At 34.5% G+C, this 19047-nt stretch overlaps 2 protein-coding genes across 3 annotated transcripts in view; both read right to left on the bottom strand.

Annotated features, from left to right (window-relative positions):
* On the bottom strand, positions 67–8128 carry LOC110263065 (transcription factor MYB118-like). Its single transcript, XM_021103583.1, has 3 exons — positions 7879–8128; positions 6902–7028; positions 67–810 (listed from the first exon to the last, which is right to left on the bottom strand). Exons 1-3 carry the CDS (start codon positions 8109–8111, stop codon positions 385–387), a joined length of 786 nt encoding a protein of 261 aa, XP_020959242.1. The 5' UTR covers positions 8112–8128; the 3' UTR covers positions 67–384.
* The window catches only part of LOC107644526 (DEAD-box ATP-dependent RNA helicase 46), a 6102-nt gene continuing 1788 nt past the window's right edge, over positions 14734–19047 (bottom strand). For both annotated transcript variants that reach the window (XM_016348401.1, XM_016348403.1), the window contains 7 exons: positions 18509–18664; positions 18215–18283; positions 17453–17722; positions 16888–17238; positions 16493–16770; positions 15905–16354; positions 14734–15755 (listed from right to left, as the gene is read on the bottom strand). In XM_016348401.1, coding sequence (XP_016203887.1) covers positions 15224–15755; positions 15905–16354; positions 16493–16770; positions 16888–17238; positions 17453–17722; positions 18215–18283; positions 18509–18664 — 2106 coding nt within the window. In that variant the 3' untranslated portion in view covers positions 14734–15223. The remainder of the gene's footprint in view (positions 15756–15904; positions 16355–16492; positions 16771–16887; positions 17239–17452; positions 17723–18214; positions 18284–18508; positions 18665–19047) is intronic.

Raw genomic sequence — 19047 nt, 5'->3', positions numbered from 1 at the left:
TGAAAGAAAACACTAACAAATAAAAAGGATCTGAGTTTTAAGTTTGGGAAGAAATGTTAACGCTTTTTATTCACTTCCTTCTTATTATTTCTGCATAATCCAACTCCGCTAGCAACAAAAGCATCATTCAAGAGCCTCGTTTAAATTTGAAAATCGATCCATTTTCAAATGAAAACATTCTTCACAAATCACAACATTAATAACACCAAAAAATAATAAAACTAAAGTTTAACAATACCTTAACAAAACAAACTCAAATTCATAAATAGAACACTCAACCCATAAATCCAACTTTTTAAGTTTTTAAGAAATCGAATATAAAATAGCCTTATGAGCTTATCCACCAGCTCTTATTCTACAACCATTCATCGCACAAACCTAAACCTAGTTGCCATATTCACCACCAACATCACTTCCATGAATGTTGATGACGTCATCATTTGGAAACTCCAAGGGAATAGAATTGAGATCAATTTTAATCCTGGCCTTGCCCTTATTCTTGTCGGAATCACTCTTCGATTTTGACTTTGACTTTGACTTTGATGAAGTTGCTACTTCTGCTTGGGCTGCAGCCACTGCATTGATATAGGCTTTGAGCATTTTTGACCCATCAAAATTATTGTTGTTATTGGGCCTAATGAGCTTGAACTTTTTTGTGGGCCTACTCCTCTTAATTGTATTCCAACGATTTTTGACGGAGTTATCAGTCCTACCTGGCAATCTCTTTGAAATCTCGGCCCATTTATTTCCACCAGCTTCTTTGTGGGCTTTGATCAGAATCATGTCTTCTTTCCAGGTCCATGGCCCTTTCTAAATTTGTGAAGTTAATGTTAGGACCAAGTCCAAAAAAAAAATGGTAGGAGAAAAAAAACATATATATATACACACACACATATTCCACAAAGATAAATGGATCTTATAAGCAAACAAAAAAAATTATTCACCTTCACATACATCAAAAAATAAGGAAAACCTACAATAATATGAAACTTCTACAAAGATTTTATCATATTTTATTTGAAGACGTTTTCCATGTACAATATATATTTCTCTAACCATTTCTTTTATCTGTCACAAGTTGGATGGATACTTATATTCTTAATCAATAACAATACTGAAATTATTTCACTATTTTCTCTCTTCATTATTAAGTATTTTTTAGTAATGTGGCATTAAAAATACTCTTAATTTAATTTTTTTAATTATTGATATTCAAATTAAATAAAGTGATAGACCAAAAAAATGAAGTATAATAAATTATCATATGAAATAATGTTATTCCAACATCTAAATTGTAAATAAACTATTGTATTTTTGTCTTAACATATTTTAAACAAATTCTCTGCGTGTGTAAGTTAGGAATTTCGAAAAAGCGGAACTGCCTAACGTTACATATTTAAATTCATTAAAGCTCGATTCACACCCAAACAAGCATGAAACGTATGCTTGTGTATTCGTCAACGGGATTTATTGGTGCTGTACGAGATACTCCTTTATTCCACAGTTCGAGACTATTTACTTTTTATCATCCTGACGCCGAACTATTTTTCTGATATATATATAATTGATTAATCAAGTATTGTTAATTTATCTATTGTTATGTTGGCCTCTTCATTATCAACTTACTTATTTATCAAGTAAATCTTAATATCTTTTATCACACAAACATTAATAACTTTTTAAGAAATAAATTATTTAATTAATAACATTTTTATTATTTAATATTTTACTCATATTTAAATGGTGGAACTACATTAAAATTTTAAAATAACTATCATATATTTACTTATTTGCATTTTTAGAGATATTTACACTTTTTTTCATTTTGTTTGCTACCTTGTTTACATTCTACACTAGATATAGTCGTAACTATCTCGTTTACAAACAAGAAAAGTGTAATATATTATCACATTAGTCGCGTAAACAAGATGGATATAAATAATTCTCATATACTATATAGATAGCAAACAAATATGTTAGAGAATCATTAGCATCAATTTAGATTAATTAGTATCGTTTATATTTATATAGCATATCTGTATATTAATTGTAGGATTCTATGCCTTTATTACTTTGATTCATTTAGCACCTATAAATACCCCTTGTATATTGTACTTTTCATCACACTGAATAATACACTTTTCAGATTACTCTCTCAGTCTCTTGTTTCTAACATGGTATCAGAGCTTAGGTTATATTTTTTTTAGCCACCTTTGGTCCGTTTGTTTTCTCTTCCGGCAGCCTTCTTTGTCCTTGATTTTTCGTTTCTTTTCGACGCTTTGGTTCGTCACCACCCACACTATCATCTTCGTCTCGTTGTCACAAGTTCAACGAGTCCCGGAACGTCGCCGGAAGCCTCCCCACGCGCCGCCAGAAGTCGCTGCCGTCACCAGCTTCTTCTCCTCTCCAGATTCTTCTCCGACCGTTGGATTGCGCTTTTGATCAAAGGTTCCGCAGCTCCCACGTGTTGCGTCTCTGCTTGCCCACCCAGCACCGTTGGATCTTCAGCAACGATCCACCCGTCCAGAGCGCGCCACGTGTCGTGGATTCAACGCCTCCAGCAACCCACGCCCGCTCCCGACCCGAACCGGCCCGCTTCGCAACCCGTGCACCGCACCCGCTGATTCAGTGCTAACTAGGCTTCTCCTCTCCACTCAGACGTCGCCACGTGTCACCTTTCTTGCTGACGTGGCTGCTGACGTGGAATCCGACGTGGCAGCTGACGTGTCAGACAGTGGGACCCTCCCTAAGATTTTTTGGTGAGCTCTTTCCGATTTTGCCATCCGTTTCCTCATTTTCTGCTGCAAAATTACAGTTTTCTCTCCTCTCTTTGATCTCTGAGACTACTATTATGGAAAAGTCAGATGTTTTTGCTGCCACAGACGGACAGGGTAAATTCTGTCGAAACTGTAATCGTTCTGGGCACCTCTTCTCCGACTGTCCTTCTGTTGAATGTCGCATATGCCACCAGAAAGGTCATATTAGCTACCATTGTTCACAGCTGTTCTGCCGTTACTGCAAGCTTTTTGGACATTTAATTACTGCCTGCCCTACTCGCCCACCACGTCCTGATCCACTCAACCCGTCTCCTGTCTCTCTATCTAATGTTGCATCTCTTCTTCAGCGTCTTCTCTCCGTTTCTGGTAATACCCCTGCTGCTTTTTCAACCCCTCCAGGTAATTCTAAATGGTACTTTGACTCGGGTTGCTTTAATCACATGTCTCCGTTGCGTAATATTTTCTCGTCTCTGTCTACCACTACAAATGGACCTTCTGTCAATACTGCAAATGGCTCCCTCTTGCACGCAACACACAAGGGCTCTATATCCCAGTCTACTCTTAATCTTCCTGATAGTTATTACATTCCCAAATTAAACTTTAATCTTATTTCTGTTGGTCAACTTGTTGATCTGGGTTTTGAAGTCACTTTTTCCGTTTCTGGTTGTCGTGTACAGGATCCTCGGACGGGACAAATCATCGGAACTGGACGTAAGGTCGGAAGGTTGTTTGAACTCGAGAATCTTCATATTCCTCCTGTACCAAATCTCTGTGCTGCTTCTTCTCCCTCTACCCTTCACTTATGGCATCAGCGTCTTGCCCACACCTCCTTAGGAAAATTGTGTCTCAGGGTGTTTTAGGTCAGGTTCCAAATGAATCATTTGATTGCATTTCTTGCCAAACTGCTAAACAACCTGCTTTATCTTTTCACAATAATTCATCTCTTGCTTGCTCTCCTTTTGATCTCATTCACTCTGATGTTTGGGGCCCCACTCCCACTGCCTCTATGGGTGGAGCTCGATACTTTGTCGTTTTCATTGATGATTATTCCCATTTTACTTGGGTTTACTTGATGACTAATCGCCATGAGTTACCTCAGATCTATATCAACTTCGCTACTATGATTAAAACTCAGTTTTCCAAGGTCATTAAGGTTTTCCGACGTGATAATGCTATGGAATACTGTGATTCCAAACTCTTAACCTTTCTTACAGAACAGGGTACTTTGTCTGAATTTTCTTGTCCTGGTACGTCACAACAAAATGGTAGAGCTGAACGCAAACACCGTCACATTCTTGACTCCGTCCGTGCAATGCTCCTTTCTTCCTCGTGTCCTGAGCGTACTTGGGGTGAAGCTGTTCTTACTGCTGTTCATGTTATCAATAGACTCCCTTCTTCTATTCTTGGTAATGTTACTCCCTTTGAGCGTCTTTATCATACCTCCTCAGATTATAGTTCTCTTCGAGTTTTTAGTTGTGTATGTTTTGTTCTTCTTCAGCCTCATAAATATAGTAAACTTGAGCCTCGGGCTCGTATGTGTTGTTTTCTTGGTTATGGCACTGAACACAAGGGTTATCGTTGTTGGGATCCTCTCTCTAAACGTATTTGTATATCTCGTCATGTTGTCTTCTGGGAGCACCACATGTTTTCTCGATTCTCATCCTTTGAGTCCATTCCTACTACTCAGTCACCTTTGTTTACTAACCCCAATATTGATCTTTTTCCTAGTGATGATTCTATAGATTCTATCTCGAGTGACCCTCCACAGCCTCCTGTTCTTCCGCCTTCTCCATCTTCCGATGATTCCAGACCGGACGATGATCCTGCTCCTACCGTCATGCCTCCTCCTCCCACTCGTTCTTCTAGGGTAAGGAATCCACCTCCTCATCTTCTTGATTACCATTGTTTTTCTACTATTCTTCATCAACATGAACCTAAGACATTCAGAGAGGCCTCCTCAAACCCAAATTGGCAACAAGCAATGCAAGAAGAAATACAGGCACTTGAAAAAGCACACACTTTGGATCTGGTTGATCCTCCTTCTGATCAAGAAGTTGTGGGCAGTAGATGGGTATACAAGATCAAGACTCGCTCTGATGGTTCTATTGACCGTTATAAGGCCCGCTTGGTTGCTCAAGGTTGTACGCAAGAGTATGGTATTGATTATGAAGAGACTTTTGCTCCTGTCGCTCGTCTCACGTCTGTTAGAGCTCTTCTTGCCATTGCCGCGGTTAAAAAATGGTCTCTTAGTCAGATGGATGTGAAGAATGCATTTCTTAATGGGGATTTGAAGAAGAAAGTCTATATGAAACCACCTCCGGGATATCCTTGTCCTTCTAGTAAGGTTTGTCTCCTTCGCAAGGCACTCTATGGACTTAAGCAAGCTCCTCGTGAATGGTTTGACAAGTTCAGCACTACCATATGCAGTCTTGGTTTTACCTCTAGCCGTCATGAGAATGCCCTCTTCATTCGTAAAAGCGACCGTGGAGTTGTTCTTCTACTTTTGTATGTTGATGATATGATCATTACTGGAAATGATGTTGATGGTATCTCTAATCTCAAAGCCTCACTTCACCGTACCTTTGAGATGAAAGATCTTGGTTCCCTCAGCTATTTCCTTGGTCTCGAGGTCATCTCCACCGATGATGGCATCTATCTCTCTCAGGCTAAGTATGCTTCAGATCTTCTTGCTCGCGCTGGGATTACAGATAGTCGCACTGAGTCTACTCCTCTTGAGCCTAATGTTCGATTTACCCCTATGGATGGCACTGTTTTGGATAATCCGACTCTCTATCGACAGTTAGTTGAGGCCTCGTCTACTTGACTGTCACCCGCCCGACATCGCCTATCCGGTTCATGTACTTAGCCAGTTCTTGTCAGCTCCTCGTACTACTCACTATGCGGCAGTTCTTCGCATTCTTCGCTACATCAAAGGCACTCTATTTCATGGCCTTTATTTTTCTGCCCATTTCTCTTTGTCTCTTCAGGCTTACTCCAATGCTGATTGGGCTGGTGATCCCACTGATCGTCGTTCTACTACGGGTTACTGTTTGTTTCTTGGCGACGCTCTCATTTCTTGGCGTGCTAAGAAGTAAACATTCACTGCTCGCTCAAGCACAGAAGCTGAATACCGTGCCCTCGCTGACACCACTGCTAAGGTTATCTCTGTTCGTTGGCTTCTAGAAGATCTGGGTGCTCTTCAGTCGTCTCCTACTGATGTTTTTTGTGATAACCGCAGTGCTATTCAGATTGCACATAATGATGTGTTTCATGAACGCACCAAACACATTGAAATTGATTGTCACTTTGTTCGGCAACGTATCCTTATTGATGCTGTTCGTCTCATTGCTGTTGGAACACTGGATCAGACTGCTGATATCTTCACGAAAGCTCATCACCCGACTCGTTTCTGGACTTTGTTATCCAAACTCAAGCTGGTATCCTTAGCTCCCACTTGAGTTTGAGGGGGGATGTTAGAGAATCATTAGCATCAATTTAGATCAATTAGTATCGTTTATATTTATATAGCATATCTGTATATTAATTGTAGGATTCTATGCCTTTATTACTTTGATTCATTTAACACCTATAAATATCCCTTGTATATTGTACTTTTCATCACACTGAATAATACACTTTTCAGATTACTCTCTCAGTCTCTTGTTTCTAACAAAATCAAAATACAAAAGTGTGAATATCTTAAAAAATACATAAATAAGTAAATATGATATTTATCTTATTTAATTTTTTAAAAAAAGTCCAACAACATTAAATTTATTTAAAATATTTTTAGACAAAAATAAAACATTTCAAATATTAAGGTTGTTGACTCAAAACTAAAATAACCCTTTACCTAAAAAAATTATGGTAAGAATACCACACCATTTTTTTGTAATTATACTACCATTATCCAAATTTAGAAAGTGAAGGAGATAACAAAATATAGAAGCTCAAGTAATGTAAAAGTTTACATTCAAACGAAATAAATGATATTTAGGAGTCATCAAATTTATTATGTACCACCATAAAAAATTACGAAGTATAGCTTCGAAAAAAAAAAGTGGATCCATGTTTATCAAAAATAAAAGATGAAGAAAATGAAGCAGTGAAAAAGGAATAAAAACCTTAAGATTTGGCTGGAGATGGTTGTGCCATCTTTCTCTACACTGCTTCCCATTCCTGCCACCAAGTAACTTTGCAATTTGTGACCATTTCTTCAGCTTATTCTCATTCACTAATGCTTCCAAAGTCCTATAAACAATAAACTAAAATTAAATATTCCTCAACTGAAACTAATTAATAAGACCCCTTTTTTTAAGAGTGGTAAAAAAATAATCATAAAAGAATTTAAACAATTTAATTAAATATATTAAATTATCTAATATCTTTTTATTATATAATCTTAATATGAAGACATACATCTGTATGTAAATGATCATCATTATAACAATAAATAAAGATTATTTATACTCTAAAGTAACCAAATATTTAACGTCATACAGAAAAACGAAAAAAAAAGAAACATTTTCAACAATGAATTAATTAAAATTGCAAAAGAATTTAATGACACAAGAAAATCAAAAATTAAATAAGAAAGAGAGTGAGAACACAAAAAACACAAAAATTTTACATAAAAACTTTAAAATGTTTGACTAAATTATTATCTAACAATTTTCAATTATCAACTTTATATATAAAAACAATTGCATGTAATTGATGAGTGATTACCATTTTAGTAATGTCATACAGACAAAAAAATAAAGAAACATTTTCAATAAAAATTCTGCTAGAAAACCAACTTAGGATATAGCTAATTATAGCTAATTAATTAAAAAATATGCTAGTTATACATAAAAAAAAATCCACTACTCTTATTTTCTGGAATTTGAAAATTAAAAACAAAAAAGAGTTAACTGAATTGGCTTTTGTTATAGTTGATTCTCTAGAGTTTTTTTCTCATAATAATGATTTGCAAGAAGTAAACAAGGAATCAATTATAATCAGAAAAGAATTTAATGACAGAAGAAAACCAAAAATGAAGGAAGAAAGAGAGCGAGAACATGCAAAAACACGAAAAACCTGTGTAAAAGTTGTTACATACATGTCCTGATCCGGTGTCCATTGACCATGAATGTGGTTGCCAGTGGGAGGCGCATTAGCATTAGCCCTTTGGCTACGAATGTGGTTGCGGCGGCGGGGACGAGCATTGGCATTGGCCCTTGGATCCTTCTCTGTAACCAGCAGCGGAGCTGCATGATGAATAGTTGTTGTTGCAGTCACAGTTTTGTTAGAAAAGTCCCATATCAGCACTCTATCTCCGTTTGGCACATTCATGCTGCTGTTGTAGTTGCCTTTTTAAAAAAAGTCCAACAACATTAAATTTATTTAAAATATTTTTAGACAAAAATAAAACATTTCAAATATTAAGGTTGTTGACTCAAAACTAAAATAACCCTTTACCTAAAAAAATTATGGTAAGAATACCACACCATTTTTTTGTAATTATACTACCATTATCCAAATTTAGAAAGTGAAGGAGATAACAAAATATAGAAGCTCAAGTAATGTAAAAGTTTACATTCAAACGAAATAAATGATATTTAGGAGTCATCAAATTTATTATGTACCACCATAAAAAATTACGAAGTATAGCTTCGAAAAAAAAAAGTGGATCCATGTTTATCAAAAATAAAAGATGAAGAAAATGAAGCAGTGAAAAAGGAATAAAAACCTTAAGATTTGGCTGGAGATGGTTGTGCCATCTTTCTCTACACTGCTTCCCATTCCTGCCACCAAGTAACTTTGCAATTTGTGACCATTTCTTCAGCTTATTCTCATTCACTAATGCTTCCAAAGTCCTATAAACAATAAACTAAAATTAAATATTCCTCAACTGAAACTAATTAATAAGACCCCTTTTTTTAAGAGTGGTAAAAAAATAATCATAAAAGAATTTAAACAATTTAATTAAATATATTAAATTATCTAATATCTTTTTATTATATAATCTTAATATGAAGACATACATCTGTATGTAAATGATCATCATTATAACAATAAATAAAGATTATTTATACTCTAAAGTAACCAAATATTTAACGTCATACAGAAAAACGAAAAAAAAAGAAACATTTTCAACAATGAATTAATTAAAATTGCAAAAGAATTTAATGACACAAGAAAATCAAAAATTAAATAAGAAAGAGAGTGAGAACACAAAAAACACAAAAATTTTACATAAAAACTTTAAAATGTTTGACTAAATTATTATCTAACAATTTTCAATTATCAACTTTATATATAAAAACAATTGCATGTAATTGATGAGTGATTACCATTTTAGTAATGTCATACAGACAAAAAAATAAAGAAACATTTTCAATAAAAATTCTGCTAGAAAACCAACTTAGGATATAGCTAATTATAGCTAATTAATTAAAAAATATGCTAGTTATACATAAAAAAAAATCCACTACTCTTATTTTCTGGAATTTGAAAATTAAAAACAAAAAAGAGTTAACTGAATTGGCTTTTGTTATAGTTGATTCTCTAGAGTTTTTTTCTCATAATAATGATTTGCAAGAAGTAAACAAGGAATCAATTATAAAGAATTTAAAATTTAATGACAGAAGAAAACCAAAAATGAAGGAAGAAAGAGAGCGAGAACATGCAAAAACACGAAAAACCTGTGTAAAACATACATGTCACATGTCCTGATCCGGTGTCCATTGACCATGAATGTGGTTGCCAGTGGGAGGCGCATTAGCATTAGCCCTTTGGCTACGAATGTGGTAAAGGAATTTTTTTTTTTTTTTTATTTCAGATTCATGAGAAGCATGGTTTAGACTCCATGCAGAGAAAGCCACTTATAATATATTGTGTGTCAAACAGAATTGATTGTTGACGCGCAGTCCACTTTAATTGCACAAAGTAAGTCTAATAATTACATGGTAGAAATTCAGCTACATTTAATTTCATATGAAGTTGATAGTTGAAAATAATTAGATGATAATTTAAGTAAATTCGATACATTATTTAACAATTCTCAACTATTAACTTCACATAAAATTAAATGCGTCTGAATTTTTACTTAATTATAATATACTAAAAATCACCTTTCAAATGACTATAACTCAAATGGCATAATCTCCCCATACTCACCTAAAAGGTTGTGGGTTTGAGTCTCCTTATCTTTATTCTAACGAACTAATTCACTAATCAGACACTATAACAGAATTTATTCACATCAGCACTTTCTAACTAACTAATATTTAATTCAAGAAATCATTATGTAACTTATTCAAGTCATTAATTTCTACTAATGAAGGAAAGAAGAAAAGGAGGTAAATTTATAAGAAGTAATAAGAACCTGATTTGTTTGAAAGCAAATCTGAAGAGGCTTCTCATGATGATCTGTAGCATCATATTGATCATGATCATCACCAATGAGTAGTTTATTACTATGAACATGATGTTGTTGTGGATAGTGTTGATGGAAGATTAGCACATCATTAGCAGCAACATCAGAGTATGAAGAAGGAATAGTGTTGCATCTTTCATAAGAGGAATAGCTATCTGCACTACTACTGCTAATACTAGAAGACTCAACTGCATCAACAACTGTTCCTGTTGTTAATGGAAGCTCAAAGTTCCAAGCAGAAGCAGGAACCTCATCATAATAGGGCTCATAACTACTCTGACCTTGTTCCCAGCACTCACCACTACTACTTCCGTACAGATATTGGTACATGCTTCTCTCTTTCTCTCTCTTTTGCAAATGCTATAGCACTTGGTTTATGTGTCTTCATCTCTTCATTTATATCCCCAAACAAAACCTTGTTACTAAAAAAAGTAATTTATATCTCTCTGTTTCTCTTCTTTATTAATAATGTATGAGGACATAGCTTTGTCCAAGTGCATAGAGAATTTCCGAATGTACAAAGACAATTTTCTTGTCTCAATTCAAACATAGCTTGTGGTTAGCTTCATAGAGATACCAATAGTCACCTACATCATATATATATACTATAGTCTTAGCTTATTTTATAAGAGATTCACATATACCACTTGTAATTGTTTAATCAATTTTGTGACATTGTGACTCAGCACAAACAATGCATTGAGTTAAGAGCCTCCTATTTAAAACAAGAAGGAGAAAACAAGAAAATTATTAAACTGCATAATAACGTAGTATATAGTGACATGGGAACAAGATTCCTGACCAATTTAGGTCATGTTTAATGTTTCCTGTTCTTGTTAATTAGTTGTTAAGATAAAGATTCTGTATTAATTAAATAGGAATAGGAATATATATGTATTTATATCGACATACAAAAGTGGAATCATGTCCAATAATTAGCTTATTTATTAGGTTATTTTAATTCATTGAAAAGTTAATTATTATTTCTTCAAATACTTTTTATTGGTTATAAAATACCAATCAAAGTATCATTATTAAATTGACGTGGAGCCAACGAATGGTTACATTTGAAAATATAAAAGAAGAATCTAAAAAGAACATATTTCATCATTTTAATGTTTGTATCATTAAATTACTTATTCCAAAAAAATAAAAAAATATAGATAACCAACTGTGTAATTAGAAATTGATTAAGTAAACTTAATTAAAAACTATAAAAATCTTCTTTATACATTTGTAATACAAAAAATTCAAAAAAATATTAATTTAGTATGAAAAAGAAACATCTATATATATCAATTTACCTTTATTAAGACGAATTTCGAGAGTTTATTAGAGAATTGACAGAAGTTGGCTAAATCCTAGTTGGTTCCCTAGCAAAACTCCACAAAAATTGATCATTACAAAAGATAGTAATTTACAAATAAAGGAAATTGATAAAAAAAAATTAAAAAAATATTTGTTTATAAAGCATAATCATAAAAAAAATTCAAGAACTCTAATATTATTTTTGGTATTTTTAATTGTAGATAAGATTGAATGGTAAAATTAGTAAAATGTCAATTAATTTTTTAATTTATGAAGTAAACGCAGAAGCTAAACGCAAAAGCTATAATTTGTTGCTTCTGCTAAATGGGAGTTCAAATCTCACGTTTAGAAGAAAAAAATTAGCCAAACAAAGATGACAGCATTAAAGAAGATTGAATGTGCTTTTTGTACTTTCAACGTGTTTACCAAACACACCCAAAGTTATTTTTGTACGTTGGCTGGTAGAACTTTTCTTTGTTACAAAAATCTCAAACTCAAGATCGAATTTCTTTCAATTCCCAATGTACAACTTGAAAGCTTAGTTCTTATTTTAACCTGTTTCACTTATCAGTGATTAAATTATATAATAATTTTTTAATATCACATTTATGTAAAAACATATTTATGTAAATAGTCACCTAATTAAATGAGCATTTATACAATATACAATAGTATTAGACGTTAAAATAGAATTCTCTTCATACTTTCTACAAACATTTCTCTTATTGGTAAGAGAAATAGTTTAAAGTTTCTTAAAAGTTAGAATATAGTATTATTTTTGTCTCCAATATTTAGGATAAGTTCTAAAATTGTTCTTAATATTTAAATTATTATATTTAAGTCCCTATCATTTTAAAATTGTCTCAATGTTGTCCTATTGTTATAGATCTGTTAACAAAATTAACGGCGGGATAAAATTGAGACGATTTTGAAACGTTAAGCACTTAAATAGGATGAAAACGTTGGAAACAAAAATGATACATTACTCTTGAAAGAATGACCAAATCAAATCAAATAAAAGTAAATTTTAACGAAATGAATTGCATTACAAATTCAAAATTTTTACTCGTCATAGAATACTTCTAGAATGATTATTAGTGGATAAACTTCGAGAAAATGAAAAAGAAATGAGTATGGTACATTGATACATATATAATAAAGTATAAATTATACCATTTTGTCTTTAATGTATCAAATTTTTTTAATGTTTAATTTAAATAAATTTTATTTTTAACTTAGAAATAAATTTAGTTTTATCCTTCAATATTATCAATTTTTTACAGTATGTAGTTATCCAATTATTTTTTTAATCACATCTAAATAAATTATACTTAATCACGTTACTTTGATTCTAAATAAATTTATTCTCTATTAATTTTACTCTTAAAAATTTTTACTCATCATGAAATATTTGTAGAATGACTAATACATAAACTTTCAGAAAAAAAGACCATAATACATATATAATAAAGTATAAATTATACCGTTTGTCTCTAATGTATCAATATTTTTTAATGCTTAATTTAGTTAAATTTTATTTTTAATTTTATCCTTCAATAATATCAATTTTTTTACGATAGATCTGTCATAAAAAAATTAAAATTATTGAAAAAAAATAAAATTTATTAAAATATAAAAAATAAATATTAATTAAATTAAACATTAAAAAATTTGGAATATATTAGTGATAAAAAGATATAATCCATACTTTATCGTATATGTATATGTTGTTGTTTTTATTTTTCGAAAGTTTACATAATAGTCATTCTACAAGTATGAGTAAAAATATTAAATTCGTAATGCAATTCATTTTGTTAAAATTTATTATCAGTTTACTTGATCTGTTAATTCTTCTAAAAGTAATATATCGTTTTTATCTCCAACATTTTTCTTCTATTTAAGTCCATAACATTTTTAAATTGTCTTAATTTTTTCCACCATCAATTATGTTAACAGATCACTAACGGCAGTGTAAGAATGGTGTATTACTACTTTCGTATGTTTCTTATACCTGGAGTTTATATGTTTAAATTTTAGAGGGGATGTATTTTGGAAATGTACAATTAAAAATAAATGAAAGTAAACTCTTAAACAAAAAAAAATTTTGGATGTTTCTTTTTCTTGGATTTTAGATGTTAAAATTTTTTAGAGGTTTCAGGTATTTTTTTAGAAATGTATAATTAAAAGTAAATGAAAATAACAAACACTTGAGTAATAAAGTGCTCTTTCCACCAAAACTTCTTTTTTCTTGTGTTCTTAGCTTTCTTTTTTCGTTCTATTTAAGTCTCTAACGTTTTAAAATCGTCTTAATTTTGTCTCACTATCAATTCTGTTAACTTTTCACTAACGACAGGACAACATTAAAACGATTTTAAAATGTTAAGAACTTAAATAGAACAATTTAAATATTAAAGAACAACTTTAAAATTTACTCCAAACGTTGAAGACAAAAACAATACGTTCCTCTAAAAGTTAAAACCTAACCAAATAAAAAATTGATTTAAAAGTGTTCATACCCTATCCCAAATCATAAGCCAGACCCAAATTTAACTAAAAGGCACAATCATGAAGGTTGGCTTTCACCACCTATTCGATCTCCACAAAGAGGTTGGGACCGACTGAAACAGGCAACTCATACTTATCTAAGTGAGTAACTGTCTCCCTGAATCTCTCTCATACTTTTAAAAGAGAGATCTCAACAACGTCTCAGTTATCCACCAGACCACCACCAATAGTGGAACTACTCCAATGGTGGATATTAGTTCATCACCTATAAATATACTAACACACTCAGGTAAAGATAAGTTTCAATATACTAAAACTTGCTTAATTCCTTGCTGATTTAGGCATTGGAATGTCTTTGCAGATGCCACTCCCTATTCCTCAAAACACACGAAGAACAAGTTGGAGACCACTCTATTAAACGTTTGGGCCTCATAAACAAGCCCAATCTACATCCAATTTCAGGTAACCCGGAACAAAAAGTTTATTGATTCAATCAAGTTACAATCGAATTATAATAGAAAATACATTTATGAAAACCAAATTAGGAAATAATATGACTAAAATGTTCATTTTCAAATTTCAGGAACTGAAATTATTGATGCACATAACTTAAGAGGCACTAAATCGAACCTAGGCTTATGAAAGAAAGCAAAAAGACTAATTTTAATTATCAAAGAGTAAGGCTGTTACCCGGTTCAACAATATATGGAAAGATGATGTAAATTGAAAACAGAAACATGAGGAGGATGCAGTTTTTTTTTTCCTCCATCCAAATAGTGGATTTAATTAATTAATCATGAGTACCTGTTCAGTGTTCTCTAAAACCGACTCACAGATTACACACACAAAAATAGCAAGTCTTGTAAATAAAATCTAAAGCTCGCATTAGCAGACGGCAAATTACAACTCAAAAGCACAAGTGTCAGTGTGTCACCGTCACATTTGTTCGCTGCTTGCTTTCACCAAAATATATGCTGCTAACTACTTTCAACTAAACAAAACACCATAATAATATTCGTCACTAAGTTCATCTATGCCATTTCCAGGCTTAAAGGCTTTTTTTCCCATTCAGCCCCTCAAAAATATACACTTGCCATGTACTTCACTACCAAATCCTAGGTTGCCCTTTGTTCAAGTAACATTGTCTTTTCCATATGCAAAAGTACACCAAAATAACCTTTAAGTAAGATTGTTAACCACAGCTGAAAAGCCTCTAGTCTGCATTTTGATATACACCATCATCTTGACCTATCATGCCTTCTTCATCAGGTATCATGCCTTCCTCCTCTTCTCCATTATAGGAAGATCCACCATACTTCCCGTCACCATGAGACCCTCCCCACTCCTTTTGAGTACCATTGTTCGATCTACCACCACCAGGAGAGGATGGTGAACTTCGATTAGGACTGCGTCTTAATACTTTTTCCTCTGCATGCTGCTGTCGATATGGGGAGGATGATCGACCTTGTCCCATAACAGAGCGATGAAAACTGTAAGGGGGGGAACGTTCGCGACCAGTGGGAGCCCGGTCCTTGCTGTAGGGGACAGGACTGCGGCTTCGGTCCCGATTAAAACCCTTGCGATCACTATCACCTCCACCACGTTCCATCATTGCTTTGTGAAAGCTGACATTGGAATTTGGTGGGACCCTGACAGGGCTACGGCTACGGCTACGACTGCGATCACGGTTTTTGAAGCGATCACTCCAACTAGATCCTCTGTCAGGACTCCGAGCACGATCATTCCTACACCACAGAGAAAACATATTTGTAACCATTACTTATAAATATCTAGAATGACATCAAGAATCCTTTTACAGAACTGAAATCCTCTTACACAAACTCTTTAATGGATCAAGAATTTTTGCAACAAAATAATAATAAGCTAAACTGACCTCTGTGAATCATAGTCTGACCCACGACCTCCACCTCTGCCAGAAGCAGACCACCCACCCTTTCCTCCATAACTAGAGTCGCCAACTCTGCTACCATATCCAGCATCACTACCCCTTCCACTGTATCCAGAATCACTACCCCTTCCACCGTATCCAGAATCATTATTCCTTCCACCAAATCCAGAGTCACCGCGTCCCCCGCGGCCAGAACCAGAAGAACCCCATCGTCTGGATCTATTCATCCCACCACCCCGTCCTGACATATCCCGAAGTTCAGGAGGAACTCGCTGGTTTGCACCTTCCAAGACTTTGATGAGGTCTGTAGCATGTTTAGCATCCTGCTCCCCAAAGAAAGTGAATGCCAAACCAGTGGCCCCAGCTCTCCCGGTCCTCCCAATCCTATGAACATAATCTTCCACTCCTGTAGGGAAGTCATAGTTGACAACCACCCTAAAAAACATTTATTAGTCACTTTCAGATGTGATGATCACTTTCCAAGTCTTAAGCTCATATTATGTAAACAGATTCCCAACAGAAAATATGTGCTATAATAAAAAAAGAAAACTAGTCATCGAAATAGGGAAAAACCTGATGTCTTTAATGTCCAATCCTCGAGCTGCAACATCCGTAGCAACAAGGACAGGAGACCTCCCAGTCCGAAATTGATTCAAGACATGGTCCCTCTCAGACTGGGATTTATCCCCGTGAATAGCAGCAGCTCCAAACTGGCGTGCAAGATTACGAGCAAGTTGATCACACATTTTCTTGGTAGAACAAAAAATAATTATTTTAGATCCTTGATCCTGTGACCGCAAAATATTTTCCAGTCGTCTCTGTTTCTCCATGTAGGTCAATACTTCAACATGCTATAATAACACAAAACGATGTATTAATCACAGTTGTTACCAATCCCCTAGCATCACTACACAGACTAAACAAAACATAGCATTTTGATGGAAAGTGACTTGCAGTAGGTGTCAAACCTGAGTAATAGATTTGTTAGCAACAAGCTCATCTACATTCCCGATGTTCACCTGAACGGGATTGACCAGCAGGTCAGCTGCAATTTTCCTAACCTCCTTAGGCCATGTTGCAGTATACATAAGAGTTTGCCTACGAGCAGGCACCTCATTTACAATCTTTCTAATTTGAGGTTCAAAGCCCATGTCCAGCATCCTGTCTGCCTCGTCCAGCACTAGATAAGAAATCTGGTTAAGAGTAATTCTCCTCATCTCAAGAATATCATTCAAACGGCCAGGAGTGGCTACCACAATATCTGCTCCACGATCAATATCCCTCAATTGAGGACCCTTTGGTGCTCCTCCATACAAACACTAGAGAAGGAAAAAAGGGAGAAAAAACAGAAATACATACACAGTATTAGAACCCTTTTGAGCAATACTTGTTTCACATTTTCATTTGTGAGTACAAAAGTAATTTTCCATCAAGCCGAGCAAGACATCGAATTAAAGAGATAAAAAATAAAAAGTAAGGATGATCATTAACTAATTACTAACAAGTTCCTAACAAACAAGAATAGTTACTTACTGCACAAGTAATTTTCGACGATTTCCCAAACTTCACAGCTTCATCTTGTATCTGTGTTGCCAGTTCCCTTGTTGGTGATAGTACCAATGCTGTGGGGCCCATTCTTGGATCATTACCAGTGCGCTTGAGATGAATAAATGCTGGAATTAAATACCCCAGAGTCTTCCCTGAACCTGTTTTAGCAATTGCAACTATATCTCTACTTTGAAGAGCAATAGGCCACGACTGTGCCTGAATTGGAGTTGGGGCAGAGAACCCAGCATTTTGTACCTATAAAAGGAAAATCCAGGAGATTGGTTTTCTTTGGGACTTATAGAGGAGTGGTTAATGCCGGAAGAAGCATCATCCTCCATGTGCAAGCCACCAATGCTTGCTGATGCAAGCTAGCGCAGGAGGAGGCCTCTTCTTCCGTACAGACCAAGTGGCAGACTGAATCATGACCAACGGCAGTCCCAGCCACGAACTGGATGATTCGGAAAGCCCTTGCAAAAACTTGGTCCACCGTAAAGGGCGCTCCAAATAAAATGCTAGCCCACAAAAAGAGGGCACCACAGCGTACGACATTAGCTCCTCCCCAGGAGCAAATATCGCACCTACGACAACAAAGTAAAGATAGCAAAAAATTATCATGAGCCTGAAACTTAGAAATTGGAGCTTCAGGAATTTTGCAAAGGAAACACTTGGTCAGATACCTAAGGGATCTTGTTTATCCTCCTAGTGGCAATTATTCGGGAAAGACAAGAAAAGAATGGATGGTCTTACCTCTCTAAGAATCTCAGAGGGAAGGCCACTTGAACTGAATGACGTAAGTGGTGGAGGAACATCATCACCCTAGGAATATAAAAAATGAAAAGCATAGAAAGTCATGTAATTGGCACAAGCCTAAAAGCAAGGGTAGCATTCGATTATCCAGACTGTTTCTCAAACACTGGCAAATGGAAAAAATTATTTCACCAGTGTATATATTCTAGTTGCGACAACGCCAAATGCAAATATACAGAATATGAACATATAATGACATTGTAATATGATATTATTTGCCTATGATATACATACAGTAACTGTAATTTCATGCCGACGCCGATAAGCCTCTGGAGATAACCCAACTCCAGTATCTGGTGCTCCTTGACCTTTGATAGAGGAACTAACATTTCCAGCAGAATGCATCCCATTTGGAGCATTATGAGAACTAAAATTTCCACCTTTCGAATCCTAATACAAAACAAAAGATCAAGTAAATTAAGTCCCCAAACAAACTAGAAGGACAAAAACATTCAATTGTTCTTCCAATGCTACCTTCCTTCTCTATAGCAAAATGATAACTTCATTTTCCTACATAAATGTAATTCCCAAACATCTCTTGCATCTATTTCATGTGAAGGAGAGAATCAGTTGTTCAATACAAACTGAGAGACCTACTACTCATCATTCATGAGGACACCAGGATAAGTCATTTTTAAACCAAAACTAGCATGTATTCTTTAGTGGCATGGGTCATCTGAGGTATCAAATTGCCAAAAGACACGGCCGGTGCACAAGAATCTCGCATCATCCAGAACAGCAGAAGTTCAAGGAAATGCCACATCCCCCCCCCC

Source organism: Arachis ipaensis, chromosome B05 (genome assembly GCF_000816755.2).
Source record: "Arachis ipaensis cultivar K30076 chromosome B05, Araip1.1, whole genome shotgun sequence".
Classification (NCBI taxonomy): domain Eukaryota; kingdom Viridiplantae; phylum Streptophyta; class Magnoliopsida; order Fabales; family Fabaceae; genus Arachis; species Arachis ipaensis.
Note: the sequence above shows the minus strand (reverse complement) of the source record. Positions and strands in the feature narration are given on the sequence as shown.